At 36.2% G+C, this 18,210-nt stretch overlaps 3 protein-coding genes across 5 annotated transcripts; 1 reads left to right on the top strand and 2 right to left on the bottom strand.

Annotated features, from left to right (window-relative positions):
- Nucleotides 1–241: 241 nt before the first annotated feature.
- Nucleotides 242–4,471, bottom strand: LOC120183224 (proline-rich receptor-like protein kinase PERK13). Its single transcript, XM_039187960.1, has 7 exons — nucleotides 3,601–4,471; nucleotides 2,520–2,891; nucleotides 2,344–2,430; nucleotides 2,100–2,247; nucleotides 1,718–1,865; nucleotides 1,446–1,607; nucleotides 242–568 (listed from the first exon to the last, which is right to left on the bottom strand). The coding sequence occupies exons 1-7, from the start codon at nucleotides 4,469–4,471 to the stop codon at nucleotides 242–244; spliced, it is 2,115 nt and encodes a 704-aa protein (XP_039043891.1).
- A 7,738-nt stretch (nucleotides 4,472–12,209) lies between these two features.
- Nucleotides 12,210–13,304, top strand: LOC120183232 (suppressor of RPS4-RLD 1-like). 2 transcript variants are annotated; one of them, XM_039187966.1, is made up of 5 exons: nucleotides 12,210–12,268; nucleotides 12,394–12,428; nucleotides 12,531–12,632; nucleotides 12,713–12,793; nucleotides 13,175–13,304. In XM_039187966.1, exons 3-5 carry the CDS (start codon nucleotides 12,531–12,533, stop codon nucleotides 13,265–13,267), a joined length of 276 nt encoding a protein of 91 aa, XP_039043897.1. In that variant the 5' UTR covers nucleotides 12,210–12,268; nucleotides 12,394–12,428; the 3' UTR covers nucleotides 13,268–13,304. The 2 variants fall into 2 exon arrangements, with proteins under 2 accessions (XP_039043897.1, XP_039043896.1); XM_039187965.1 differs by lacking the exons at nucleotides 12,210–12,268; nucleotides 12,394–12,428 and having other exon boundaries at nucleotides 12,438–12,632.
- A 2,836-nt stretch (nucleotides 13,305–16,140) lies between these two features.
- LOC120183203 lies at nucleotides 16,141–17,290 on the bottom strand. Of its 2 annotated transcripts, none has more exons than XM_039187943.1 (2): nucleotides 16,969–17,290; nucleotides 16,141–16,608 (listed from the first exon to the last, which is right to left on the bottom strand). In XM_039187943.1, exons 1-2 carry the CDS (start codon nucleotides 17,167–17,169, stop codon nucleotides 16,486–16,488), a joined length of 324 nt encoding a protein of 107 aa, XP_039043874.1. In that variant the 5' UTR covers nucleotides 17,170–17,290; the 3' UTR covers nucleotides 16,141–16,485. The 2 variants fall into 2 exon arrangements, with proteins under 2 accessions (XP_039043874.1, XP_039043873.1); XM_039187942.1 differs by having other exon boundaries at nucleotides 16,144–16,591.
- Nucleotides 17,291–18,210: the final 920 nt, after the last annotated feature.

Genomic DNA, 18,210 nt, shown 5'->3' with positions numbered 1-18,210 from the left:
GGGACGATTTTCTAACTCTTAATAGTCGTTGACTTAACAAAGCAGCGCCTTATATTCGGGACACCATTTGTATAAGAGAGAGAGTTTTCTCATTTGAGACTCAAACTTGCTTCCGGTGCATTACTTTCTTAATGTTTGATAAGATTTGTATGCTTTCTGCACGTTTTAACCTTTAGACATACATCTACACTTACAAAATAAAAGCTAACTCGTAACTTTTAACTGAAAGATCAATCGGCCATCATTTGAAGCGGCCGCCGCCGTAGTTCCCCGATCTGACACCGTCACTAAACGCACCGCTCTTTCTAAAGGGTTGAACTTCTGACTCGCCGCTCATGAACTCACCCGAGCTGTACTCGGATTTCCATGAAGTATGCCCATATGACAGCTCCCTGGAACTGAAATCTTCACTAAAATTGTCAAATTCGGAGCCATAGTCGCTGCCGAATGCGGTCCTCCTGAATATTGAAATTTCGTCACTGTATTTGCTGGAATCATAAGTGGTGCTTTGACCCACTTTCACCCCGTTCGACAAATCGGTCCCCTCAAAATCCAATGCTCTTACCACCTGTATGATGTTTGCGAGTGTTAGATATAAATATATAAAGTATATAAATGGTCCTCTGACTATAGGATATTGTTTTATTAAGTCTCCAACTATTAAAAGTTATAAAATTGGTCACTCGACTATTCATTGTGTTCCAAACTTGTCATTTTCAGTTAAAAATTTGACGGCAATTTGAGTTGTGTGTTAATCTACTGACTGAGATATGATAAAATCTAATCTCATAAACTCAAACGACTATCATGTCTCAGTCAACATTTTAACGTACAACTCAGATGTCCGTTATTTTTTAACGGAAAATGATGAGTTTGGAATATAATGAATAATCGAGTGACCATTTTGTAACTTTTAATAGTCGATGGACTCAACAAAGCAACTCCCTATGGTGGAAGAATCATTTTATAACTTTTAATAGTCAATTGGCTCAATAAAACAATATTCTATAATCGGGGGACCATTTGTGTACTTTACCCAAATATTTAAGATGTTTCTGAGTGTAGTTAGAGTGTTATATCTAAACTCAAACAAATCACTTGATTTTAGATTCAAACAATCTAGATCGGGTTAACTCGATTTTAAATTTTTTAGGCTAATTTCGACTTTACGTGGTTTCTTGTCCGGAGATCGATTATTTTGGATTCATGTTGTTTCAAATACAACTCAGTTAACTAACAATCAGTTGGTCTAGTGAGATGAGATATTAGATTCCTTAAGTAAGGTCAGAGGTTCAAATCTTAATGTTTACGAAATAAATTGGGTTAGGAGGGTCACCCTAGTCTCTACAATATTCGATATGGATTAATCGATCAATATATTAATTGGAGAATAGGAGCAAGTGGCAATAAGATAAAAGAAAGACAAAAGAGTTCGATAACATTACCAGTGACATGCGAGGCCGCTTTGCAGCGGCATGCCGCACACAAGCGGCAGCTGCCTCGATCATTGTTAATACTTCACTCTCTACGTAACGCTTTTCAAGTCGAGGATCAATTAGTTCACTGTAATCGCCATTTTCAAGGGTTTGGAGAAGTCGAGGCCTCGCCTGTCAAAATTATGACACAATATTTATCTGTTCAAGTACTACTTACAATCACGACGGACACAAAATTTTATGTTTAAGATCAACTCATAAAATTTTAAAGAAATACATACCCATTCGACCAAACTTTCATCTCCCAAAGGTCGAGCCGGATCAACGGGTTTGAGGCCGGTTATAAGTTCTAAAAGCACAACCCCGAAAGAGAATACATCGGACCTATCCGTCAACTTTCCGCTTGATGCATATTCCGGTGCTAAATACCTGAAAGACAAATGAAATAAGTAATTCATATAATATGAAATATGTATAAAATAATGGTACAAATCACTCAATTATTAGTAAGAAAACGAGTCACTTAGTTGTAAAAAGTTATAAAAGAATCACTCAATTAATCAATAATTTACGAACAAATTTAATGTCACGTTTGTAATTTAGTTCATTTTCAGCATGATTTAATTTTATTTTGACCCCTTCCAAAAAAAAACTATTTCATACCCGAATGTTCCCATAACTCGAGTTGAAACATGGGTTTGACTAGTGTCGTTAAGTCTTGCAAGTCCAAAATCTGCCACACGTGCTTCAAAATCATATTCCAACAGAATGTTGGCCGACTTAATGTCCCTGTGGATAATTCTTGGTTGACCTGAAAATAGATCACAATAAAGTATAGGGATTAAATATTGAACTTAAGCTTAATAGAGGGATTAAAGTTGTAATTTAACATCAAAAGAATGCATACAATCTTCATGTAAATATGCCAAACCCTTGGCAGCTCCGATAGCAATCTTGACTCTTTTGGACCATTCAAGAACCGGCATATCTTTACCTGTTGCATAATGATTTCCGGACATTACGATTAAATCGTAAAGTTTTCATTTCGAGGAGGTGCTTTGGCGAAATAAACCATTATATTACCATGCAAATGATGCTCAAGAGTCTTATTCCCAACGAAGTCATAGATGAGCAGCCTTTGATTCTCGGCAATGCAATACCCTACCAAAGACACCAAATGCCTATGATGAATACGGCTTATGATCTCGACTTCGGCCTTGAACTCTTGATCGCCTTGCCCGCTGCCGACTTTTAGTCGCTTGACGGCCACGAGGTTGCCGTCGGGCAATCGACCCTTGTAAACCCACCCGAACCCGCCTTCTCCGATGATGTTGTCATGAGTGAACCCGTCAGTCATTTCCATCAACTCTTCGTACCTGAAATGTGTCTTCGAACCGGCTCTAATACCCGACTCCGGACTATAGTACACCATAGGTGATCCTTTGCCAGGCGAATCTGCATAGCTAAGATAATTGTTAAATTAAACAGAAACAATTGAAGTAAAAGAATAAGAAAAGGATTAATTTCGTCAAGCATCCCTAAAGTAATTATTAGATTTGAAATTAATCTTTGAACAAAAAAAAACTAATTGAATTCTCAATGTCCATGACAAAAGTCAGAAATTTTATGTAGGGGTCAGGACAAAATTATAAAATTTTGAGGTACCAAAGCTATAAATTTATTTTAAATGGATCAAATTAATTTTTAGAAAGGTCAAATTTTTTGTATAATAGTATTTTAGATCCTTTAGGTTTAAATATTTTTCAAATAAATTTTCTCTCTCTCCTAATTTTAGATTTAAATACCTAATAAACTCTTTTAGTATAAAGCAAATTAGCTCCTCCCAATGTTTGATCCTAACTTCATTCATGACGTAAAACATATGTTTTTCGTCCCTGACGTAAGACATATATAAAACATGTGGACCAAACATTAAACATATTAAATGGACAATTTGAATTCAATGTACTAAAAAGAAAGAAATAACAAATTATCCATGCAATAGGTATACAAATGTTTTAAAATTTGATCTACGTTAGGCTTAAGAAAAGACCTAATATATGTAATGTAAATTTTTTTGACTGAAATAGAACTTTTTGAAGTTTAATTCAAATTGATGTAATTAAGACAAAGAAAAAAAAATAGGGGACTACATTTTTATTACCTGATTTCACTTCAATATTACCGGGTGGCGGCGTATAATTCCCAGTGAGAGCTTGTTGTTTCCTCTTTCTTCTCCTCTTCAGGAAAAAAAACAAGGCGATGAAGACGGCGGCGAATAACGCCCCAGCCACCGCCACATTGATCATAACTCCATACACAGAGTTCGTCACCGTCTTATTGGCTTGTGTTTCAGTCATAGAGCCTCCTCCTGAAGGTGAAGATGCACGACTTACATTAGAGGAGCTCTGTTGCGTGCTCGGCACTAGCGCAGGAGGAGAAGATCCCGGTGATGATTTAGTGGATGTATTTTTTGATGGAGGTGAAATTGTCCGTGATTTCAGGGTTTTGGAAGATGTCGGAGGTGGCGGAGTAGGTGTCGAAGACGGAGAAGAGGGCAGGGGAGGAGAAGAGCTGTCGGAAGGTGGTGGTGGTGTTGATTGTTGCTTAGGAGAAGGTGGTGGTGATGTTGGCGGTGATTCCTCTTGAGGAGGAGGTGGTGACGGTGACAATGGTGGTTCCTTCTTGGAAGGGCTCGGAGGTGGTGGTGATTGTTTCTTAGGAGGAGGTGGTGGCGAAGATGGTGGCAATTCTAATGGTGACTCGGTCGGAGGTAAACTCTTATTCGATGGCGGTGGTGGTGGTGAAGGTGACGGTGGTGATTGATCAGGAGACGGAGATGGATTTCTATTTGAAGAATCATCGGTGGAAGGTGATGAATTCGAACTCGAATCTGAATCAGAATTTGAATTTAGCGGTGGTGGTGGTGGTGACGAATTATTTTCTTTCGATTCGGATTTTGTATCATCTGATTGCGGAGGAGAAGAGCTTGACGTATCATTTTCAAGCTTCAACGACCCCTCCGACTTCAACATTTCTCCTCTCTTCCTCTACTCTATAATTCCATTATTCTTCTTCATCGTCTTTATATTCCAATTCCACAACATATGTTCTTCCACCAATAATAAACAAAAGAAAAATAAACAAAAGTAAAACAATATTCTATGATCAAACTAATGCCGGTCTAATGTAGAAAACAAAACTATGTTAACTCTATTTTCTCACATCAAATTATTGGGAATTTTGTTGCATGAAAACATTAAGCATATCAACAAAGAAAAAGGGAAAATATTTTTTTAAATACTATTAAAAATACAAATTAGGGTAGAGATGGTTGCAAAAACATTCGAAGATGAAAGAAAAAGGGTTAAATAAAGATACGCCAACAGGAGAAAATGTAGGAAATTAAGGAAAATATATTGTGAGATGTGATAATTATAGTTATTAGTTGTATCTTACAGCTGCTCTTTATGTTTTCTGAAATTCTTTCTCCTCTTGTTTCGGATTACCACATAAATTTTTTATTCTATTTTCATAAATATATATATACACACACACGACAATGTGTACAGTTTCTGTACATTTTAAAAAAACAGTACGGATCAATTTATCTCAATGGTTAAAAGAATTGTCCCCGTACGGAACCCATTTATGTAGATCATTATTCGGTTGTGGATAAATATTATGAGTGGTTCAACACGAATTGAAAATCGTTCCTACTTTCTGAGGAAGAATGAGGTGGGAGCATTCATTGATGTCGACAAATACGTCCACCGTCATAGCATCATCATCCCCCGACTCATGGACGGAGAGCATGCACTTCCGACTTGTCCTCAACTACGGCATCGAAACCATCATAGTAGCCACCGTCTACATCGGTGTATATTTTACAGCCGTTTTAGATGGCACTACAGGCATTTCAGATGCCACATTCGGGTTAGACGTCACTGCTTCCATATCATATGCCACCGCAACCGGGTCAGATGCCACTACCGAACGGTTTTATGACCCCTCCTGGCGGAAAATATTCTTCCATGCTTGTAGATCTAACATTGGATTCATATGTTGCTTATTTGGTAGGTGAAGGTTCATCGGATACACAGACACCTCTGGCGTAGTTTTTGCACTCATCGATGTCAGTGTTTTTGCAGTTTTCACAGTTTTTTATGAGCGGTGTGATAATCAACTATACACCTCTAGGGTCCTTATTCTATGGAGGTGCTACATCGTCATCCGTCTCTCATTAACAAAATGTAGTTGCTCTTGATTATGATGATGATGATGATAAAGTGAGGAGAAAGAACAAGTTATACGAATAATTCCTCATCGGCACAGATAGCCACCGCCCTGCAAAGCACATTCAAGACGCAGACATTGATAGAATTGTTTAGTATGTAATGTTTTTTTAATTTTTTTGTTTACCAGCAATTGTAAATTTTTTATTTAATTGTGTACTTTTTATTTATTTTGTTTTCTAATATTTTTATTATTTAATTGTTCAAATTGTATCGTCTATATTTAATGTTTTTATTTAGTTGTTTTTATTGTTTGAATTGTATCATTTTCTTGTATTTAGTTTGTAATATTTTTATTTAATTTTCACTTTAGTAGCCCATTACTTGGTGATGCTCAAATGACATTACTTGAAAATAAATGGAAATTATAAAACACAAACTTAGATTTCATAAGCAATAATTACATCGTCACAACATCAACGGTTACTTGATGACAAAAGATATAAACATTTCCCCCCCATTGTGTCCTAGGTTTCTACAATGCCCACATCTTTTGTTTTCTCTGGATGTCTCCCGATTATCCTTATCACAATGAATTCGAGAGAATTTTGGACGATCACACTCCCTTAATAAGGATGGATCTGGTACAATTAGAAGTCAATTTTAAACCTCATCAGGGTCTTTCTCATTACCTATGAGGGGAACTCAAATTCATATACCTAAATACTTCTGAAATTCGGTATATGGGATTCACAAAACGGTTATAGTCTTGAAGGGTATGAGAGCAAGCTACTGTGACATGGGAGCATGTATACTTCAGAGCTTGAAAAAACCCATAGTCACACCACCTATCTCGTAGATTAACTTTGAACGAGATAGTTTGAATCCCTTGAAGAGGTCGCAGTATCTCTATGACACGAAGTAATTCAAGGGTTATAGAGAAGATTATTACAGACATTCCATTTGATGCAACAATTCTTTTTGTAGATCTGCAACTAATCTTGAGTGATAGACATGACCATTTTGCATCCAACTTTGACCTTGTCCCCCGAACTTGGCAAAAAGTGCTCCCAAACAAAACTATGTCGTTTTAACCAAAGTTGTTACTGGTAAATGGAGTGCTCCCTTTAAGGTTGAATTAATAGCCCCAATCAAGTTGGTCGTCATGTGTCTATATCGATATCATCATCATATTCATTTGTCAATATTTATTTGTTGATGAGGTTGATGTAATTGTATCCTTGCTCGTTCTTTACTCGTAAATCTTGAAGTGTGAACTCAAATATTTCAGGTAATAGTTCGTAACCTGAGCGTCAAATGTAGAACTTACTGTTAAGTTTCCATAAAAAATGAAAATGATTGAGAAATAAAATTTAGCATTTTGACATACCCATGTACAAGTAATTGGCGTTCATCATTCTTCTTGAACTTTCCATGATAGTTAGCAACAATGTGTATGATATAGTACCGATGTTGGACATAGGGTGGTTGACACATTAGACCCCAAAAATCCATTGATGCTTTGATCTCAGCTTCGCGATATGAAATGACATAATTTTTTCCCTCGTGACAATATGTAAGCGTAAGTTTCTGAGGAAAAAGCCCAAAAATATGTATATTCTCTTTCAACAAGGGAAAAAACAACTGGATAAATGTTGCGATTACCATCTTGGACAATTTTCAATAGTAAAACTTGCTTATATTTTCCATACAAGAATGTCCCATCAATTTGGACCACATGCTTACAGTATTTCACAACATTAATGCACTATGGGTAAGTCCAAAAAAGCTAGTAAAATTAGCATCGTTTGTGAAGCACTCGATCATTGTGGCATGCATGACAAGTTTCAAAGTTGACAATTGTCCCAGGATTCAATTTACGCACTACCCTAAACCAACTTGGTAGTTTGTTGTAAGATGCATCCCACTCGCCGTGAAGTTTTTTAATGGCATTCTGCTTTGTCTTCCATGCTTTCTTGTATGAGATGGTGTACCCATATTACAACTGTATAGTTGAAATCAACACCTCAATAGCTATATGGGAGCTTTCTTTAACTATGGGCATGATGGCTTTGTAGATAATGTCAGAGTCCAAGTTGGGATGATCTTGGTTGATCCCTCCAATACAACATGTGTCAGGACTGTTGTATATTGTTAGTTCCCATATATTGTTTTTCCTCTTCCTCTTTGATACATGAACCATCCAGTTGCATCCGTGATCACGTTGGTCATAGTGGCATACATACTTTTCGGTGGTGGAACGGTTAACTCTAGACTAAATAGAATTACGAATGTTGTAATTCTTAATTGTCATCATCGCTTATTCTTGGATGAAATCTTCATTCCTTTATATAACTCACCATCATTGACTGAAGAGTTAAATCCTTAGTCACAAACATTAGACATATCAGTAAAATATGGCTCGTACATTGCACCATAGTCAGCTTCATACATATGTGTTGGAGGTTCGATGTGTACCGTATTTGTGAGAAATTCATCTACATCATCATCATCGGAATCCATGTTGAATTGTGGTGATTCTGGCTAAACGAATAATCTAGTCATAACACCATCCGCACCTGGCTCACGAAGATGTTCTTTTAGTAGAGATTAGGGTTCTTCCACGATGTTGACATTAGTTCGAACAAGCTGTTAGTTAAATGTCTTCCCTTGAACTTGAGGGCATCTCAACATTGAGTTCGAAGAAGCTTGCAGTTGAATGTCTCCCCTAGAACTTGAAGGTATCATGTCAAATGGGTACTGCACAGATTGTTGTGTCGAGGGTATCTCTATATTCAGGTCAAAGAAATTGGCAGATGAATGTCTTTCCCTTAATCTAGAAGATATGTTACCATACATATTGTTTATGGAGCCATCTCAGTATAGATCGTAACAAGTTTCTGATGAATGTCTCCCCATTGAACATGAGATGACACCATGATGTGGATTTCCCATTAACGAGTTAAAATCATTACACATTATTTGAGTTGAGTTGTTAACTTGATCAGCTTGTTGAGCCAGCCCATAGTGGAAGCATAATGACATACCACGAACCGCAGACACTTCAACAAATGTCGTATACATCTGTGTATCAATGTCTGAATATTGATTCTGAGAATCAACCATCATAGTAACATCGTCGTCGTTGGAGAGTTCGAACGTTGTATAAGTTAACAGAAATATTACGGTTGGAAATCTGTACTGAAGTGAGGATAGTCTTCTAATACTTCCAACATGAACCTTCCCTAAAATTTTAGTGATCAGTTCCTTAAGAGTGATGTTTCTCTTGAAGGATATTCTGACAGAATGATTTGATGCGAAGACAATGTCGGTTTCACCTTCTCGAATTTCTCTATCATAGTAAACAATAGTTGACATAAGCGTCATTTAGAGAGTTTAAAATATTGAGAGTCTTATATCTACAAAAATAATAACTGAAATACGTCTAATTAAATAAATAGTATACGAATTAAAATATAAAATAATATAAAAATTTTAAAAAATCAAAATAATTTAAATAACACAATTTCATATTGTTATCGTATCGGTAAAATGTCTCGAGGTATGATCACGCCTTCTAATTTTACAATCGCAAAAAATAATACAAAATAATTAGTATAATAAAATTTGTTCGAATAATAAAATATAAAATAAATATAATATAATGAAAAATAGTCTTACCTTATTTCAAAAATAACAAAATCTACTTAGCTTGATAGAAGAAATTGATAGAAGTGAGAATACGCAAGTAATTTTGGTGTGGTGATGCTTGCATTCAGAGGGGTTATTTATAGGGGAGGGTGTTGTTAAAAAGTTGAGTTTTCAGGCTCGGATAATAATGGAGTAACGAATAATTCAACGTGCATAATGGAAGGCACGGATCCGTAAGTGTCAAAAGTTCAGTGAAGGTGCAGATGGCCATCCGTGCATTTTCTTACATGACGCCAGCTCGGACAGAACCCTGCGAAGGCACGACTGACGATCCGCGCGTTATTGCCACCGTGTTAGAAAGGGTGCTAGGTAATATTAGGGGAGAGGGTGTCTGACAGATAATTATTGGGTCAAAGGGTGATTTTTCGGTAGAAACGCCTAATTATAAGGGAGTATTTGTTTTTAATTTTTTTTAATTATTGACAACATTTACACACTCATACATACACAACTATTTGAATTCAAAACCGTAAAGAAAACACCATTCTCTTTAATCACCGAAACTACACAATAAAATTTTCGTATTGATATTTGCATGAAAAACATGGGTTTCAAATTTGTTTTGTTGATTAGGCCGATTGGGTCATATATTTTACTAATAAATCATGTGGGCTAGTGGTCAATATAATAGGCCCAAATATTTAATTCCAATTTAGAAGTCAACCAACGACTAAGCCCCACTTAAATAGAGGTCAACCACTTTAATATCCCTCACCGTTTCGAAACGAGAAAAGTAGGGACATAACTATCATTTTGATAAAAATAACTGCCACTGAATCTTCAGCTCATCACTCTTATTATAATTTCTTCACAACCGATACCTCTTACTTCCCTCGCTGCTCACCATTTCTGATTCCCCAACTCGCTCTCCTGTAGTTCACCATGAACTCGACTATCCCAGAGCAATTTGAACTCTTCGAACTCTACCACTCTTGCGACTGGTCCAATGCAATATGAGTTACATTCTTTATTTTGCTGATTGATTCTGTTTGTTACAGCAATATAGCCTTCTATCATAGTCAATTACAACATAATAAGGATGTGGTTTAAGACTGTAAGAAGGCTCTTGTGCTTGACGATATGCATCTTTAAGCTTATATTGTTTGTTGGAAACTTCGACGAGCTTACCACACCCACTATAAAAAACCTAGGATATATCACTCACATTACACAAACACTTTTGACGTTGCTTAGCATTTTTTCTTATAAATTCTTAGTGCACAATAGTACTTAGGTAGCAGGGCCGACCATATATCATTCAAGTGGCAGGATCGACCATATATCAATCAGGCGGTATAACCGACCATATATCAATCAGGCGGTAGGGCCAACTATATAATAAAACTAACACAAGTGCACTAAGAACTTAGAAACAACTAATGCTTAACGGGAAAACTTAAGAGAAGAGAAAACTTTTATTGATACAAAATACAATTACAATATTACCCACTTACCCCACTACTTTACTATTCTATGCCTCTAAATCTCTCTTTCTCTAGCTAACACTTTTTGACACCATTAGATTGTTGACACATCAAAATCTTAGCCATTTAATATTAATATATAGATTCTTCTAATAAGTAATTCTATATATAATATTAAATATTACAAATATCTAGATTTTTTATATGGATACTTCTACACATCTATAATTTCTATATTATTCTAGAATATTCTATATATATATATATATATATATAAACTAAAATAACTACAGAATTTGCATTGTCCTTAAGACATCTTTTTATTTTCTTCCGTCCTCCTATATCTTAGTGTTCTGTTTTTATTTACGTCATGATTGAATCTTTATGCTTTCCTGATTCTTGCATACCTTTTCGGTCAGATATTCAAGTTTTAGGGTTGCGATTTTATGATGTTGAACAAAATCCTTCCGAACTGTTGGTTTTGCTGTAATTCAGAGAAATTCTGTTCTATTAATTTAGGGTTAAGATTTCTTGCGAGTCACGTAGCGCACATTTTGATGAACATCATAGCAAATTGGTACGTTTGACTTCTTGAAATTAAGTCTGCTATTGGAGTCATAGACCAGAATATACATAGTAATATATCCTCTGCCAGCAGTTGAGTGGTATGCGATATATCTGTAGAGTCTTTTATCTTGATGCATTTGAATCAATTTGTTTGTTCATTGAATCTTAGATTAATCTTTCTTCCCGAACCATCACTGTTTAATTGACTGTAGACAGCAAGTTGTACTGTCTTGTGTTTTGGGCAGGCTGCTCAAACTCAATATTTTTGTTTTCCTCATATAGGCCGTGCACTTTCTGCATTGGGAAAAAAACATGATGCTATTACAGTTTGGGACCAAGGGAAAGGACACGATTTATGGCAGTCTTCTGATCTGAAGCAATTGCTGGAACTGGAAGAGCTTTTGAGAGCCAGTGACAACCCTGTGACTGACAAGATGTTATCGACCCCTGTATCCTTATCTAGACCTCATGTTGATGGGAAGTTAAATGAAACTCTCAAGTACCAAAATGAATGCAATATCTCTAGAGAGCATAGGGATGAAGAGAGGAGTAAGTCATCATCGTCTTTATCTGAGTTACTACCTGACACCAATGGCAAAACATTTGAAACTTTCAAAAATCACATTGTCTTGAGTGCTGGATCCAAGTTAAATATGGAATCCGCTGATGCTTCTGATAAAAACAGCATTTTCCATTATAATTGTTATTTAGGATCAAGTGATCTAACCAGTATGAATCAGAAGCCTTGTTGCCTGAAAAATGGAACTTATAATAATTTTGACACACCAAGTTATGCTTCTGGTTCAGGTGCTGGTCTAAGGAGAAATCAGACAGCACGTCTGACACAAATGATGAAACCAGTGTAGATTTTCTCTTATCAAGGGGTATTGCACAGGTATGTTTTAATTTTTAACACATTTTGTGGTTTTAAACTTGGTGCAGTTATCAATTTCACTTAAAACATGTCATAATTATACTTGACATGCAATTTTTTCCTTCCTTTTTTGCATGTTGATGAAGGAAATTATGCTTGTGCCATATCTACTTTTGACCAGGTATTTTTTTCTTGTCATAGTAGGTTTCTTCTATGTCATGCTGGCCCTCTTGGTCTTTTTCCCTGTCTCTTTTGTCATATAATTTATTTTTAAATGTTGCAGATGCTAAAAGAGGATCCAACCAATCCTGGGTCACTAATATTAAGAGGGACTGCATATGCATTGCAACGAGAGCCTGAAGCTGCTATTGCTGATTTTACCAAGGTACATTTACCTTCGTGATTCAGCTGTCTAAACAAAGTGAATTGTTTTTCTGTGCTTCATATGATTAAATTTTGTTTTAGACAATTCAATCAAAACCATCGGCTGTTGAGGCTTGGAGGAGGAGAGGCCGGGCTCAGGCTACCTTAAGAAAATTTATTGAGGTGAGGGTCTTTTACAAGTTCATTACTATACTGTCGTTGCTGCCAAAGGAAAACTTATTCCTGGTATCTTTCCATAATTGCATGTGATCTTTAGCATGGGTACATTGGCATGGTCAATCAGGACTCTAAGGTTCAGTTAAATCCTTTAGATTATAGGCTGGTTTCCATTCCTCTGCATGTTATGTTAGTGTTTGCACAATTGGATTTTGCAGAGAGAAGTAAGAGATGGAAAATATCACTTTATGGCTGTTATTCATGACCTGAATGATGGAAAGTTTTAGTGCCAGTTGCTACTCTGGGTATTCCATTTGTTTCGTAGATAAAAGAGCTTGATGCTTGTCATAACTGAAGTTGACATCTTTCATTGCATCTTTATGCCAGACGATTGAAGACCTGACCGCAGCATTGGGGTTTGAACCGGATTCAGCTGATATATTACATGAAAGAGACAGCTTCTTTAATCCATCTCTTTGACACTTCAGTTTCCTTGCATTTGTGTTTGCAATCGACTTGCTTAAACATAATCTTTCTGATGTCCTTTCCTTTTCTGCTCCATATAAATGTCAAAAGTAAATAGAGGGTTGGCCTTTGCATTAAGTTGAAACTGCTAAACTTTTTTTTTAGAAGTTGGAAGTCTCATTAAAAACTCTCTTCGTATTCGTTCACATACTAAAAAGTATGTTAACGAACATTGGAAGGAAGAAAAGAGTACCTCAAAGTTTATTAATAATAATACCCAATACAAAAGATAACACCGGATTATCCTCTTATGGTGATATACACCATTACAACAAAATACCTTAACCTCATATAACCTCTTCCAAAAGCACAGTTGAATCACCTATTTCTAATTACACCTCCATCAATAGGATTAAAACAACGCAAGAGAACATAATAAAAAGAGAAGCAACACCTACAAACATATAAACTAAATCAAACCACAATTGAAGAGACGAGATCTATTGGGATTCGTCTTCTTCAGGAACCCAAACCTCTTCCAATGGATCTTTTCTGGTAAATTTTCAACAAATAACGTGTAGCATCCATACTTGTCATTACTGAAGCCCTTTGTGATGGACTCCTTGGTTCCCTCGAGGACACCATCTACTGCAGATTTTCCATTGCAACACCCATTTTTACCAGACACATGAAAACTAGGAGATGTTACAGAAGCTGAATTTGGCATTGACAGTAATGGAGGAACAGGATCACATCCATACTTGTCTAAACCATCCATATGTTGTAACTAATCCACTTTTAACAACAAGATTCTTCCTTGCCATTTCAATGTGCAGAAAAGACTTCAACTTAGCATCAAAAACCATTTTCTGAAGGGCATCCTTAGCAGCAACTGCAAATTCTGCATTTGAAAATAGAGCGAAACCCTTAGGCTTTTCTCCCTTGTAGCTCACTTGCGAAGCTTCAAAACCTGGAAGCCATCTCAATAGATTCTACAGCTCTCTCTCTTTGACATCTTCAGGCAGACCCATAATGAAGATCGTACGAACCACGTCATGATGAGGAGGGTGAGATGACGGAGAAGGCGCAGCTGCAAAGGGCAGAAGAGCTTGGACCGAAGGTCTCTGCTGGAGAAAAAGTTCAGCACCCGGCATGAGAATATAAACTGTTTTTTCTGCACCTTCTGAAAAATCTCTTAGGCAACTGGAATTTCGAATGTTTCAATTCTTGAATGGGACGGTCCTTGAACTTCCGGAAAAACTTAGGTCTGAATTTTCCTTAAACCAGAATGAGAGTCGAGGTTAAACACATCAAAACAGCCATGCTTTAACCAACTCGGTACATGACATAGTTCATGGCGCACGCCCGGCGGTGATGAATGTAGTGACTACCGGCAAAGAAGAGAAGGGTGGAGATGATGAAAAGAGTCCAACAGGTAGAAACTTGAACCTGAGGAAAGATGAAACTACGTAGTTGTCTTTCAACCAAACCCTCAGAAATGGATTAGATCGAGAGAACAACTTGACAGACTCATGACTTGTTCTGTTTTGACAAAACGATCGAAGACTTATTCACAGAGATTGGCCACGGGTCTGGACGTTCGTATAGAAGGGGTTTATTCACGTGTACGGAGAGCCCAGTGGTAAACCGGAGAACTGGCGACGGACGGCGGCGAAAATCGGTGAAAACCAACGTTTAGATCTACGCCGATAGGCTGACTTTCTCTAAAAATTAACCTCGAAAATGGAATCAGAGTGAGGAAACGAACATCCTGTGGCAAAACGACAGCGAACGGATGACGGAGTGTGGCGGCGGACGACAGGCGGCGGTCGGCGGTCGACGGACGGTGATGATTAACGTTGGCGGACGGCGATGGTAAAGATGAAATGATGGATGTAAAATAAAATCACCTTCAACCAAGAGAGAAGCGGGAGCTTCTCTCACTAGGTTTGAAATTCAAAAAATCGATCTATTACATAAGAAAGCCTTAATATCAAATAAAATCATTAGAGAACCTCTAGAGGAAGTGGTGGCAACAAGAGAACTGCCCACGATATCCCTCTTATGGCATCGAACTTTCTTATTATAAAATGAATGATCTTGAAACTGCTTAACTCTAAATTATAAACCCTAAATCTTAAACCAACAATGCTAAATGAAATAATAAGACAAAACTCTTTATTTAAACTAATGATCTAAGAGTTTAGGACATAATGATGAACAGTCATTTTACTCCAATAAAAGAGATGAAGTAAAAATCAGAGGTTGAAGCTATCTTTAAGGTTGATGTAAAAATTGATAGATCTCACCAAGGACCATCTTAAGGGTATAAACCGTCGAAAAACCTATGGATCCTAACTTGAAGCTAAAGAAGGATGAAGGAATTCCAGTTGATAAAGAACACTAACAATGGTTAGTTGGAAAGTTAATTTATCTATCTCATACAAGATCCAATATTGCATTCTCAATAAGCATTGTTAGCTAGAGTATGAATGTTCTGGAAAAACACTTAGAGGCGGTAAACCAAATCCTTAGATATCTCAAAATGATAGTAGGTCATGGTTTAATTTTCAAAAGAAGTGAAAATGAGAGATTGTAATCTATACTGATGCAAGCTAAGCTAGGGAGTTAACCGAAATGAAGTCAACAATTGACAATTGTTGACTTCATTTGGGATACTCGAAAAACCAGTTCAAGATTCAAAGCGATAAAAAATCTACCATAAGCATTGCAAAGAATCTGGTTAAACCACGTTAGAACCAAGCATGTGGGGATTGATAGACATTTTACCTTAGAAAAGGTCAATAATGAGACTATCAAACTTTGTTATGTCCCTACTCAACTATAACTTGTTGATATTCTCACCAAAGATCTTCCAAGGACTAGCTTTGATGGATTCATGTCAAAGATGGAATTATACAACATATACTATCCAGCTTGATCAACATGATATTTAATCAAAGTACATTTTCCCCACACCAACTAGAGCAGCAAAGCTTTCGCCATTATGCCACATTATCTTAGACTACTCCCTTTTGTGTCAAATGCCATCAGCTCAAATTCAGACTACTCCCACGAAGACTACGTTCATCATTACTTAAGGAACAACAAATGAACCATTTCAAGTTGAATTTCATAATATATCATTAAACCCGTGTTAAGGATAAACGACACTACTACAGTAGAACCCCAGGATCAACATAATTTCCTGGATGCTTGGAAACCTAAGTTAACTAAAGATTCCCACACAGGGCTAAAAAACAATCCCAATTTTCTTGAAACCTTACCAACCTTATGTGAGCTTGGAGGTTGCGAGAGTTTCTCACATTCATCAGCAAGCTGTCCAACAAATGATACTGCAAACAATCAATATTTTACCTAGTAAAAAGGTCAACTCATTCTGAAATGTGGAAAAAAAAAATCAACAACTCCATTTTCATAACTGCGGAAAAGGAATGCTTTCTTTTATGTTAATAACTAATAATTGAACTATGAATAGGAAAAAGATAAAGGGTGGGGGGGTGGTTCACTGTAAAAACACAATCAGTCTAATTAACCTAAATTTAGAAAATTTAAACCCAAAATCAATAGTTGGTTAAATTAGTACAAAAATAATTAGCTTATTTTCCAAAAAATAAACCTCTCATGCAACATTCCTAAATCGTTTCACTGTAAGGCCAAATTAGTCAAAAGAAGAAGAAGAAACACAAACAAACCATCTTCTGTCGCGTAAATGTTCTCCGTTTTTTCCCCTCCTCAAGTTGCTGAAGTCGATCCCTAATCTTCTTGCCTTTATCCGGCAATTTAGAGGCAAGGTATTCCAGAATCCGCTCCTGCCGCTTAATCTTCTCTTTCAGCTTAACATCAGTCAAGTTTTCCCGAAATTCCTCTTTGTCTTGATCATCGCCGTCTCCCATTGTATCAGATTTCCTCGGCCGATGTTGTGGCTCCGCCTTGATAACCACCAAGGGCGGCGGTAGCTTTTTTCATCCCTTTATTTGTTCCGTGGATACTCCTATTTCCCACTCTTTTCAGCTTGCAAAGCTATTTAATTTTGTATTTTTATTGATTGATTTATCTACTTATTTAATTATTTAGGTAAACTATATATTTAGGCAACCAATTGTTCTCGTAGTTCTATTTTAGTTATTAAATTATTCTTTTTAAAATTATCATTAAATTTATATTTTTATTTTATTTTAATCACTCATTATTAAAAATTTAACGGTGATACTGATGTATCATCATAAGATAATATTACACAATAATTCTGTTTATTTTTTAAACAATAAGTGACTAAAACACAATAAAAATATAATTTAACAATTGTTTAAATTATACACCATTCTAAGCGTTTGATCTATTACGATCGGTAAAAAAAATTTCCAACCACTCAAAACATGACACCTATCGCGTTTATATTTTTAAAAATGTCAATTAAATCTCAACAACATAAAATTCAAATCACTAAATCTCTAATTTCATCCTCATTATCGTCGTTTTGTCGTCAAATTATCATCATCCATCGTTGTCCATTCACCTACTAACCGGTTATCGTCTTTATCATCGCCTCAATCTCCTATATTCCTAAATCTCTAAATTTTTTTATATATAAATATATAATCTCTTTCCTTAGTCTAAAACTCATCTCAAATAACAAGTCTTTGTGACATAGATAATCTCTTTACTAAAGACTTTACGCTATAAATTATGATTTATTTTCTTAAATGATTTTCGTATGTTGTTATTATATTTTTTTCATAATATTTTTTAATTAAAACCCATTAAAAATAGAAAAAAACAGCCCCGGGGATTTAGATGGGGAATAAATGAACTTTGTCGTTAAACCTGGTATAAGAACAAAAAACACTGCAGCATTGAAGGCTTTAAGGTACACTAATCACATCATACTGATTCTCTCTCTATGTGACTCCTTGTGCTTTCTCCTTGCTTTTCTC

The sequence above is a fragment of the Hibiscus syriacus genome, unplaced genomic scaffold (genome assembly GCF_006381635.1).
Source record: "Hibiscus syriacus cultivar Baekdansim isolate YM2019G1 unplaced genomic scaffold, ASM638163v2 tig00112740_pilon, whole genome shotgun sequence".
Lineage (NCBI taxonomy): Eukaryota > Viridiplantae > Streptophyta > Magnoliopsida > Malvales > Malvaceae > Hibiscus > Hibiscus syriacus.
Note: the sequence above shows the minus strand (reverse complement) of the source record. Positions and strands in the feature narration are given on the sequence as shown.

Excerpts from the sequence above, each read along its gene's own strand:
- LOC120183224 (XM_039187960.1), bottom strand. The coding sequence starts at position 4,471 with ATGTTGAAGTCGGAGGGGTCGTTGAAGCTTGAAAATGATACGTCAAGC. Across the intron at positions 2,431-2,519 it reads TCTTGAGCATCATTTGCATG|GTAAAGATATGCCGGTTCTT; the intron begins GTAATATAATGG and ends ATTATGCAACAG. Across the intron at positions 2,248-2,343 it reads GGCATATTTACATGAAGATT|GTCAACCAAGAATTATCCAC; the intron begins GTATGCATTCTT and ends ATCTATTTTCAG.
- LOC120183232 (XM_039187965.1), top strand. The coding sequence starts at position 12,522 with ATGTTGCAGATGCTAAAAGAGGATCCAACCAATCCTGGGTCACTAATA. Across the intron at positions 12,633-12,712 it reads CTATTGCTGATTTTACCAAG|ACAATTCAATCAAAACCATC; the intron begins GTACATTTACCT and ends ATTTTGTTTTAG. Across the intron at positions 12,794-13,174 it reads CCTTAAGAAAATTTATTGAG|ACGATTGAAGACCTGACCGC; the intron begins GTGAGGGTCTTT and ends TCTTTATGCCAG.
- LOC120183203 (XM_039187942.1), bottom strand. The coding sequence starts at position 17,169 with ATGGGAGACGGCGATGATCAAGACAAAGAGGAATTTCGGGAAAACTTG. Across the intron at positions 16,592-16,968 it reads CATTTACGCGACAGAAGATG|CTTGCTGATGAATGTGAGAA; the intron begins GTTTGTTTGTGT and ends TTTGTTGGACAG.